This window comes from Oncorhynchus kisutch, linkage group LG19, assembly GCF_002021735.2.
Source record: "Oncorhynchus kisutch isolate 150728-3 linkage group LG19, Okis_V2, whole genome shotgun sequence".
Lineage (NCBI taxonomy): Eukaryota > Metazoa > Chordata > Actinopteri > Salmoniformes > Salmonidae > Oncorhynchus > Oncorhynchus kisutch.
Window position 1 is genome coordinate 21,683,361 of NC_034192.2, and position 11,658 is coordinate 21,695,018.

The following is an 11,658-nucleotide window of genomic DNA, read 5'->3' on the forward strand; positions in this document are numbered from 1 at the left end:
CGGTAGGAACTGAAAACAAGTGCCTAAGAAATATCGTTTCCCAATGAGAACTCAGTGAACAGACAGAGACCTCAAAAGAAAAAAAACATCTGAACGGTTAGTCCTCTGGGTTTTGCCTGCTACATAAGTTCTGTTATACTCAGACATAATTCAAACCGTTTTAGAAAACACTGAAGTTTCTATCTAAATCTACTAATAATATGCATATCTTATATTCTTGGCATGAGTAGCAGGAAGTTGAAATTGGGCATAGTATTTATCCAAAAGTGAAAATGCTGCTGCCCCCAATACTTTAAGAAGTTAACTAGTGATTATGATTGTTTTTTATAAGATACGTTTAATGCTAGCTAGCAACTTACCTTGTCTTACTGCATTTGTGTAACAGTCTCCTTGTGGAGTGCAACGAGAGAGAGGCAGGTCGTTATTGCGTTGGACTAGTTAACTGTAAGGTTGCAAGATTGGATCCCCCGAGTTGACAAGATGAAAATCTGTCGTTCTGCCCCTGAACAAGGCAGTTAACCCACCGTTCCTAGGCCTTCAATGAAAATAAGAATGTGTTCTTAATTGACTTGCCTAGTTAAATAAAGGTATAAAAATAAATAGTCACATCGGCGTCCAAAAATACAGATTTCCGATTGTTATGAAAACTTGAAATCGGCCCTAATTAATCGGCCATTACAATTAATCGGTCAACCTCTAGTACGTACAGTCACTGTGGGGACAACGTCATCGATGCATTTATTGATGAAGCCAGTGACTGATGTGGTGTACTCCTCAATGCCATCGGAAGAATCCCGTAACATATTCCAGTCTGAGCTAGCAAAAAAGTCCTGTAGCTTTGCAAGCCCCTTATATTTCTTTAAATTGCAGGTCTAACATGGGAAGCTAAATATATTTGGTATGTTATTTCATTACCTGATCATATTTTGAATAAGCCCACTAGGCTATGTTTTTTTTTTATATCCAGAATAATTTGTTGGAATAGCATTGGGTGTTGTTCAGTTGTCTATTCTACACAATTGAGCACAGTAGACTGTGTCCAATCTGAGGCATGAAAACATGAACTCATTGCTTTTTCTGTTAAATCTGTTGGTCAAGCAGACTACAACAGGTGATCAACATCGATTTGCTAGGGATGTTTTATCCAATGTGGATCCAGTCACAATTATCTTCACCGGCGTAACAAATGAGACTGAAATATTCTGGACATTCCTCCTCTTTTTTTTTTTCAGCACTTCAGCTGTTGCATTGCATGCATTATCACAACAGATGTTTGTCACTTGACTATCATTCAGAACATTCCTTCCTGGATCAGATTATCACGATTTAATTAATCTCCCGAGTGGCGCATCAGTTTAAGGCACTTTATTATTACAGACCCTGGTTCGTTCCCAGGCTGTGTCACAACCGTCCGTGATCGGTAGTCCCATAAGGCGGCGCACAATTGGCACAGCGTCACCTGGGTTCTCGTAGGCCACCATTGTAAATAAGAATTTGTTCTTAACTGACTTGCCTAGTTAAATAAAAAATGAGCTGGACGCCAAATGCGCATCCAACAATGATCACATCTATTTAAGTTTTAAGTATCAAGGTAGACAGGGTTCAAGTTCGAGGTCTAATTTAACTTAATGCTTAATATATGGTATAGCAACTGCCATTAATCCACAGACACAAGTAATGTATTATTATTATTGTTTTATGATGGATAAATCCGTCAAGACGCCAACCATGATAAAGGGTTAATTATACATAGCTACGATCCCCCTTGTATCTTAATGTAATGGCATGGGGGGGGGGGGGAATCTATGCGTTTTTATCAATGGTTTATCAACAGCTGTAACAAGTTGTCCAGTGAAAGAAATCCTCACTGGTGCCCTACTTTATGGAAATAAACAAATAGTTTATAGATATAAACAAAATGGTGAAACTCCATCTGATGCACTAAAGGTAATTCGCTCCCATTCAGTTCATAAATGAGCAGAAAAATGTATTGGATGGGGCTTCACCAAAGTCCTCCACTGATATAGAACAAAATATTTTGGCTCATTCTGTATTAGTTACCACCCACAGTGGGTTCTCATTACGGTGAAATGTAGCTTGGTGAAGCACTTCATAACAATTAAAGAGTCACATCATTCATATATTGAACAGAACAATTCATTGGATGGAGAGTGTTCCTCCCAGCTAAAGCTTCAACTATAGTTTTCACCTCTGCAATCTTGAATCTCAAACTTCATAATATGGAGCGTGACCAAAGTCCTTACTCTACTGAGGCTTTGCTTACAATTATTTTGTCTAAGCAGGCCCTGATATCCTAATGCCAAATGAACATCTTATATTTAACTCAAACGCCAGATGTGCTCGGGAGGGAGAGGACTGGATACAAGCTATTTAGGTCAGTTGAAGGCTAAATGTCTGTTTTGTCCTTGTTCCAGATGAATATGCTTTCTAACCTTGGCCAGCCCTTCATCCCTCCCAGCACAGTGCCTTTCAACCAGCCTGGTAAGATCATGTTCACTTTTTTATTTCACCGAGATCTACTTTCGGTTCTCAATGTTGTTGTTTGATAAAGGGTTCTTTATTTCATGTTACAAGATTTGGTATCATGATAGTCTTTCATCCTCTGTATTTTGAAGGGATTCATCTTGCTTAGTTGATTAGAAATCTGTGAGAGATCTGGATGACTTAAAAACAAAAACATGGACATTCTCAATGTAAAAACATTTTAGTCCAGGAGTGCTTAATCTGGGTCTGTGAAACTGGCCTTCTGAGATCAGATGAATCGCATGTCCAGTATGAGTACCTATTGCTGTAAATCCGTCACTGGGTAAGGATCAAATCAAGTTTGTCATGTACACGTAGTGTACGCAGTACAATTAACTGCTTACTTGAAAACACTCCTCTCAAACAGTGCAACATATCTAAAATATTCTATGAAAATAAAGTAAAGAGGGGGAAAAAACACAATACAAGTGTTTGGTAATTGCTTTATGTCAGTTGATTTCTGGTTTGTCATTCTTCTCCAGCTCCCCAGTTCCCTCCTCCAGAGAGTCACTTTGGGCAGGTAGATGTAAACGACCTGCTGTCCAAGCTCATTTCCACCGGCATCATCTCTACCGGAGGCATCAAACCAGCTCAGAGTACAGACACTGCTGCAGCACACAGCGGTACAGAGTCAGCTGCCACCCAACCGACCCCTCCCATGGTAGAAGAGGAGGAAGAGGAAGAGCAGGAGGAGGATGAGAATGTCCCAGACCTCACCGGCTTCGTCATCGAAGACATGAAACAGTACGTTTGCTGAAATGCACCATGCTGGTCTGATTATGAAGATGTCAATCTACCATTGACATCAATGAATGCTTCACTCTAGTTATTTATACATGAGAATTCTCTAGTTATGCTTTGTCCAGTGATCCTCTGAGTAAGATAAATAAAATGTATGGTCCACGTGTTCATAAAATGGTAATGTATTTCTTGTAAAATGTATGTCTATTAACCACTGGTTCTGTTTGTCCCTTTCCCCAGGCGCTATGACAGCGTGGTGACTAAGCTGTACACAGGGATCCAGTGTTACTCCTGCGGCATGCGTTTCACCGCCTCTCAGACAGACGTCTACGCTGACCACCTGGACTGGCACTACCGGTTGAACCGTTCCGAGAAAGACATCAGCAAGAAGGTCACCCACCGCCGCTGGTACTACAGCCTCACGGTAAGAGAGATGGACACGCACACACTCTCACCTTGTGTCTGAGCCACCACAGCTAGAACTACCTCATTGTAAAACCATTACCTTCTACCCCAATATGAACAATACCCACTCACACTCACTTTTTTACAATGAAAATGATTAGTGATTGCCTTGTAATAAAAAGCTGATCATGTTTTATCAAATTCTTTCTAACCCTTGCCCATCTGTCTCTTCCCTGTCCTCAGGACTGGATAGAGTTTGAGGAGATAGCGGACCTGGAGGAGCGGGCCAAGAGCCTGTTCTTTGAGAAGGTGAATGAGGAGGTAGTGCAGAAGACCCAGGAGGCCGCCAAGGAGAAGGAGTTCCAGAGTGTTAAAGCAGCTGCAGATGTGGTGGATGAGGTGGGTAGCAACATACTTCTGGTCATGTAGTGTATGTGGACCCCTGCTTGTCGAACATCTCATTCCAAAATCACGGGCGGTAATATGGAGTTGGTCCCCTCTTTGCTGCTATAACAGCCTCCACTCTTCTGGGAAGGCTTTCCACTAGATGTTGGAACATTGCTGCAGGTACTTGCTTCCATTCAGTGATGGAAGTGATTTAGGCCTGGCTCGCAGTCAGCGTTCCAATTCATCCCAAAGATGTTCGATGGGGTTGAGGTCAGGGCTCTGTGCAAGCCAGTCAAGTTCTTCCACACCGATCTCGACAAACCATTTCTGTATGGAACTCGCTTTGTGCACGGGGGCATTGTCATGCTAAAACAGGAAAGGGCCTTCACCAAACTGTTGCCATGAAGTTGGAAGCACAGAATCACCTAGAATGTCATTGTATGCTGTACCGTTAAGATTTCCCTTCACTGGAACTAATGGGCCTAGCCCGAACCATGAAAAACAGCCCCAGACCGAACCATGAAAAACAGCCCCAGACCATTATTCCTCCTCCCTACGTGCTTCAGCACTCGGCGGTCCCATTCTGTGAGCTTGTGTGCCTACCACTTCGCGGCTGAGCCGTTGTTGCTCCTAGACGTTTCCACTTCACAATAACAGCACTTACAGTTGACCAGGGCGGCTCTAGCAGGGCAGAAATCTGATGAACTAACTTGTTGCAAAGGTTGCACCGTCATAGGATCCCATGTTAAGTCACTGAGCTCTTCAGTAAGGCCATTCTACTGCCAATTTTTGTCTATGGAGATTGCATGGCTGTATGGTCGATTTTAAAACACTTTTCAGCTAGTGATGCATTTTTGGCCAATACGATATCCAATATTTTCCTTGACAAAAAAAAAAACGATACCGATATTAAACATTTTAGGGACCTTTTAAGCATTCTAGTACATTAAATAGTTAACACACACATGGACACGGGTCTCAGGCACATCTCGGTGCAAGAGGCACTACTACAGTCCCTGGTTGGAATCCAGGCTGTATCACATCCGGCCGTGATTTGGAGTCCCATAGGGCGGCGCCCAATTGGCCCAGCGTCGTCTGGGGTAGGCGGTCATTGTAAATAAGAATTTGTTCTTAACTGACTTGCCTAGTTAAATAAAGGTTACACACCACACTGACCAAAAAGTTATTTTGTTGGCATTTACGTATGTTCCCATTACCAGTAAAACATCAAAACCTATTTCTTTCACTTACTTGCTGTGCTGTTTGTTGTTTCATTCTCAACCAGGAATTCTATGGAACGCCATTTGGGTCTTTGGTGTAAAAAAATATACAAATAACACTATTTGATGTGTCATAACACTCGAATATGACTGCACGTCACATAATAATTTAACACCTTCGTGAATTTTTTACGTAGTTATTACACATTGATTACACTATCACTCGTATTTCATGTCACAACGATTAATCGATGCGCATGCTATGATGCTGGTAAAGTTGTCTCGGCACCTACAGTGCTGGTCATAAAAGAAAGCTAGCTAGCTCATTGACGCAAACAATGTTCTTCCCCAAAAACATAGCAAAACAACAATCTGTTTCAGTAGTTATAGTTACCTTGCTAACTATATAGCTAGGTGTCATCTAAAATAACCCTACTTTATAGTATTTGATTAATGGTGGTCGGACCCATCTATCATCTATCTACCAATCTAAGCTAGCCACAATAAGGATTAGCCACTATAGTGGACTTTGCGGTTAGCCTTCAAAATAAAAGTATGTAATTGAGAGTGATGCAAATGAATACAAATACAATTATGCATTAATTGAATAGATCATGCTTATCTAGTTTGGATTCTTATATAAAATCAACTAAAGATAATTTGTTAACCTCTAACTCACCATCCCGGGTCCGGGAGCGTAATCATCAACTGACACTAATTAGCATAACCCAACGGACATAAATATTCCTAGAAAATATTCCTATTCATGAAAATCACAAGTGAAATATATTGAGACACAGCTTAGCCTTTTGTTAATCACCCTGTCATCTCAGATATTCAAAATATGCTTTACAGCCAAAGCTAGACAAGCATTTGTGTAAGTTTATCGATAGCCTAGCATAGCATAGCATTTTGTCCAGCCAGCAGCAGGTAACTTGGTCACGGAAATCAGAAAAGCGATCAAATTAAATCATTTACCCTTTGATGAGCTTCGGATGTTTTCAGTCACGAGAGTCCCAGTTGGATAGCAAATGTTCCTTTTTTCCTAAAATATTATTGTTCTAGGCGAAATAGCTCCGTTAGTTCTTCACGTTTGGCTGAGAAATCGCCTGGAAATTGCAGTCACGAAAACGCAGAAAAATATTCCAAATTAGCTCCATAATATCGACAGAAACATGGCAAACGTTGTTTATAATCAATCCTCAGGGTGTTTTTCAAATATCTATTCGATAATATATCCACCGGGACAATTATTATTATTATTTTTTTTAATGCGAGAATCACTCTGGGAGCATCAGGTGACCACTTGCGCAATGTAGCCGCTTACGGGTATTCTTCAACATAAATCCGTAAAACTACGTCATTGCTGTAGACACCTTGGGGAATACGGAGAAAAAGTAATCTGGTTGATAGCCCATTCACTGCTCAATAGGGACGCATTGGAACGCAGCGCTTTCAAAATATGAGGCACTTCCGGATTGGATTTTTCTCAGGCTTTCGCCTGCAACATCAGTTCTGTTATGCTCACAGACAATATTTTTACAGTTTTGGAAACTTTAGTGTTTTCTATCCTAAGCTGTCGATTATATGCATATTCAAACATCTTTGAATATCCCATTTACTACGGGAATGTTATTTTTCCAAAAATGAAAATACTGCCCCCTAGCCACAAAAGGTTAATTTGACAAAAAGCTGTTGAAATCACACTGGATGTATTAGACTTTAGAATTGCATTGGGGGTATACTTACTTCACTGCACAGCCTTATCTATGGATTGTGGATCAATGACATGGGGTTTCAGTCTATTCCGTGACACCCAGAGAAACATTAGCGTCATAGCTCTTATTGCGGGACTCTGAAACAACTGTGAATTGAGCCACATTTATTGTCAACTCCTGTGTATTGAACACGATTCCAGAGGAAAACCAATACTGCGTGGATGTTTTGGAGTCTGATAACTCTGAGGAGGATATTGGGAAAAAATATATTGGGTATTGAGTAGACTGATACCCCCTTTCATTGATCCCCAATCCTTGGGTAAAGCTATACAGTGCGATATGAATGTCAATACATACAATAGGCTGACTGGGGAGGTGATTTCACAGTCACAGTCCCGCGATAAGAGCTACAACACTAATATTTGGGTAAACTCTCAGTTGTGTTCCGTGGGTGTCACCGAGTAGACTGATACCCCATTTCATTGCTTCACATTCCAACCATGTTTCACATTATCTAGTCTAAACATGGCATAATTCCACCAATTGTAACCTTCTGTGTCACTTTCTGAGGTACTTTTATTTTGAAGGCAAACCGCATATTCCACTTGTGCCTAATCCTTCTTGTGGCTAGCTTCACAACACGTAACCCAGTTCGGTCGAGCCTCACTAGCCAGATGAAGTTAGCTGGCTGCTTATAATGTTATCTTTGGGCAACAGGTTTAAGTAGCTGGCTAGCTATTTATTTTCATGAACTGAAGTTCAATTTCAATAGGCGAACAACAAGTAGCTACCTAGCTAATACTTACAAGGATTGAAATTGACTGCTGTTTCTACTGGGAATTTGTTTTCAGGCTTGTTGTATTGTTGCTAGCTAGGTACCAAGCTAAAGCTAGCTAGCTACCTCATAAGTTGCAGTCGAACGAATAATGCTTTATTACCAACGCGGTATTGTCAACACATCGTTCTTGGCCGTTGTTTGCTTGTTTGCAGACATTTTTGTACAGCTTTGACAGTGCTACTGAAAGTTGTGGTGGCGCTTGGCTTGCATGCGCAAATTCAGAACACACAACTTTCAGTAATAGAACTGTTATTTAATGTGTCAAATAATTTTATTATGTATCTTTTTTTGACACGCAAAGACCCAAGCGGCGTTCCATAGTATGTTGTGACGCTAATAGCAGTGACGCTATTACTGTTTAACTCCGGTAGGGCAACATCTGAAAAATGGCTCACTTGGTAGTGTGTACCGGTGCTCGACCAGTCGCGAAAGCAAACATCACCCACGACAGAGAACGGTTGATTTGTCAAGGGCAATGAATTCCATTATCTTGGCGTTAATGGATTGTCTTGCTAGAATTTTCTTACTCTTTCAGATGACTGCTCGATTTGTTCACTGCTCGATCCACACAGCGGACATTGTGGGCTAGGTTAGGAATGCTGTGTTGGACGTGTAGCGCAAAATTGTATGTACCTATGTTATATAGGTATGCACGTCCGCTTTGACATTGGTTTTGCGCATTGCCGTTAAACTAGACCATCGGGCTGATACCGATGTTGGTGTTTTTAGCAAATATCGGCCGATTTCCAATTTGCGCCGGTATATTGTGCATCCCTACTTTCAGCAACAGGTGTGGCTGAAATAGCCAAATCCACTCATTTGAAGGCATGTCCACATACTTTTGTGTATGTAGAGTTCATGTAAATATGGCTCACACTCAGGGCTACAACCAGGGGTATATTCTTTACAACTGATTCTGTTGCACAACATTTATTAAATGGAAGCAAACGAAACCAGGAGGGACATACCTGAATTTTTCCAATATAAACTCTTGTTTTCTTCGCATAACGCAACTGTTTGGACTAATGGTTACATCCCAGATATCACACAGGGCCTCTTAGGGCTACAACTGACTGTGTTTTCATTGGCTTGTACTAGTCTTGACCCATACTCCGCTCAAATTTCATTGGATCTTTGTTTTGTTGCTGTTTTTGCCATTCTAGAAGTTAAAACAACTAAAGTTTTAACCGTGAAGATGAACTTATAGTTAAAGTTGATTGATCCTTCATTCTTGGCATGCATGCTGTTCCTTTGTACTCGTGTGTATGTGTTATGGAGGTAGAACAAGTCTAGTGCCATGGCTTCGGTGGCAGTGTTCACTGTCTTCTGGTTCTATCCTCAGGCACTGGGGCGTTCTCGTATCATGCTGCTGTAGCCTGTATATTGCCATATTATTTTAATGGTAGACACTGCACGTTGTCAGAATGTTGTAAGATTCCATTCTTTCCCCCACTGTCTGTGTGTAGACGTGTGAGATCTGCCAGGAGCAGTTTGAGATGTACTGGGAGGAGGAGGAAGAGGAGTGGCACCTGAGAGATGCCATCAGAGTCGACGAGAAGGTGGGTGTTCACTAAAAAGATCACTCGTAGCATGATCTCCGACTCCTCTTAATGTACCAACACAACCTGTGGATACATACATTTGAAGAAAGACTGCCACTTAAGTACTGTGGTTAGCATGTATTACCTTAGAGGAATCACTCGTAGCAAAATGGTCCTCTGTGAAGGAAATACTAATCAAATATGTTTTTGTCTTATCTTTTTCCACAGACATATCATCCTTCATGTTTTGAAGATTACAACAATGTAAGTAACCACTTGGTCACTTGATCTGTTAGTTTAGTTTGGTCTGTGAAATGTTCCAAATCTTTCTATGCTGCTTTAACTGGTCATTTCTCTTCCTCCTTGTCAATCGCCTTGCTTCTCCTGCCAGACATCTTCGTTCCTGGACGTCACCCCGTCCCCCATTAAGCTGATGGAGAACCCGCTGGGTGCGTTCATTAAACGTGAGAGTGATGAGGTCACTTCCTGCTGTGCTGCAGTGAAACAGGAAGTGGAGTCTTCGTTGTCTGAAACGGGCGGTGAGGCTCAAAATGTGAAGGATGAAGTTCAGGTGAAAATGGAGGGAGAAACGAGTGCAATTTCCTAAAAAAAAAACTAAGAAAAACCATGCTGCTTTTTCTTTTCCTCTTTTACGGGCTGCTCTCCCTCCATTCCTCCCTTTGTTTTGTAAGGAAGAGGTATTTTTTATATTTGACCACCTCTGAGGCAGGGCCCTCAGCCATAACTTTGAATACATTTTTGTATTTGGAATCTGCCTGTGAATGTCAGGTGTTTTTTTGCTGTGTAAATGAATGAATGATGAATGCCTGAACTTAAACATTTTACCTTTGCAAAAATATGTACTTTTGGGGAAAAGATGTATGTAAAAGATTTAATTTATAAATAAAGCTATTTTTGGTATTCTTTTGTTGTAATATTGATAAAAAGGGGGTGTGACTTAAGAATCCCAGAAGATTGCTTTAATGAGTTTGTTCTTTCCTCCCAAGTAAAAATAATTTGTGTATATATAAATAGATTTTGGTTGCCATTGAGGCAAGGAATTGATGGAGAGAATTAATGAATTACTAATTTGGCTTCTGAATTAGCCTTAATAGTAAATTAATTTCAAAAGTAGCAGTTAGCAGTTAGTTTACAAAAGGTAAGGAGGAATAATTTTCCGACCATCTCTCTACACTGCTGTGTACATACGGCACGACATGGCTAGCAACTAACATTTCTACACAATTCTGTGATCCTGCTTTCTAATTGCTTTCAGTTGGATATCTTTTTTTTACTTTTTTTGCAGGGTTTCTTTTTTTGCAGAGGTTTGAGGGGGGGAAATGCAATTTTGCTTGGTAATGCGGAATATCCAATAAAAACAAATCTGAACATGTGTTTGTGTGAACAGTGATTGGTGTGGCTTTTCTGTATTGCTTCTCCCTGGTTTCCCCTACCCCTTATAGAAAGTTAGCTTTTTAATTTGTCACTTTGGCTTGAATTCTAAATAAAGTTCTCTAGAATTAAAGTAGTTTGTCTTTTCTCTTATTTCATGTGATTATAGATCATTGTATTTCAAATCTAGTTTTATTGGTCGCTTACACATTTTGCAGCTGCTTATGTACCTAGCTCCAAAAGTGCATTAATACCTAACAATACGCTCAACAAAATAAATATTAGTCTGGAATATAAATATGTATATATGTATGGACAGTACATGAATAGAAAGTGTGTACAGTAGTAGTTATATGCAAATGGGAGGAGCTGAGATGTGGGATATGTAGGAAAGAGCATTATGAATGAGCGAGTGGAAGAATGGAAAACGAGAAATGGTGCAGATCATGAAGCGAAGTCTGTTGAACGCCCTTAGAGGGTGATGGTGGATAGACCTGCACTACAACCTGCAGAGAGTTCCTATCACCAGCAGGACCCAGAAATTCTTATTGTGAAGAAGATGGACTTTGTTACTTTTAGAGCAATGGTGATAAATGGCACTGCTCAAGTAGAGAAGAAAAAAAGTAAAGGGAAATTGAGATTGTTTCTGAAGCTGAACGATTTTGAGGAGTTAAAGATTGCACATACAAGGAGCTACATAAAGTTGTGCTGTCCCACCTTTTTGAAGGAGTGGGATTTTTTTGGTATTTTAAAATGTGTAGATTAATGTATTTTTCCTTTCTCCGTAATAGAATTGAACATTTTTATGTTTCCATCCCTGTCCAGTTATCAGTCCATTGTCCTTGGTATTATAGATAAGAAAATAAATTGTA

At 40.4% G+C, this 11,658-nt stretch overlaps 1 protein-coding gene and 1 non-coding gene across 3 annotated transcripts in view; both read left to right on the forward strand.

The window, feature by feature from the left end:
• Window positions 1-10,919, forward strand: part of pcf11 (PCF11 cleavage and polyadenylation factor subunit) — a 31,182-nt gene extending 20,263 nt beyond the window's left edge. For both annotated transcript variants that reach the window (XM_020452233.2, XM_020452234.2), the window contains exons 9-15: window positions 2,436-2,502; window positions 3,027-3,288; window positions 3,526-3,709; window positions 3,934-4,089; window positions 9,320-9,412; window positions 9,623-9,658; window positions 9,786-10,919. In XM_020452233.2, coding sequence (XP_020307822.1) covers window positions 2,436-2,502; window positions 3,027-3,288; window positions 3,526-3,709; window positions 3,934-4,089; window positions 9,320-9,412; window positions 9,623-9,658; window positions 9,786-10,001 — 1,014 coding nt within the window. In that variant the 3' untranslated portion in view covers window positions 10,002-10,919. The remainder of the gene's footprint in view (window positions 1-2,435; window positions 2,503-3,026; window positions 3,289-3,525; window positions 3,710-3,933; window positions 4,090-9,319; window positions 9,413-9,622; window positions 9,659-9,785) is intronic.
• Window positions 9,076-9,209, forward strand: LOC116355119 (small nucleolar RNA SNORA57). Its single transcript, XR_004204364.1, has one exon. It is a non-coding gene; the product is annotated as a small nucleolar RNA SNORA57 (small nucleolar RNA).
• Window positions 10,920-11,658: the final 739 nt, after the last annotated feature.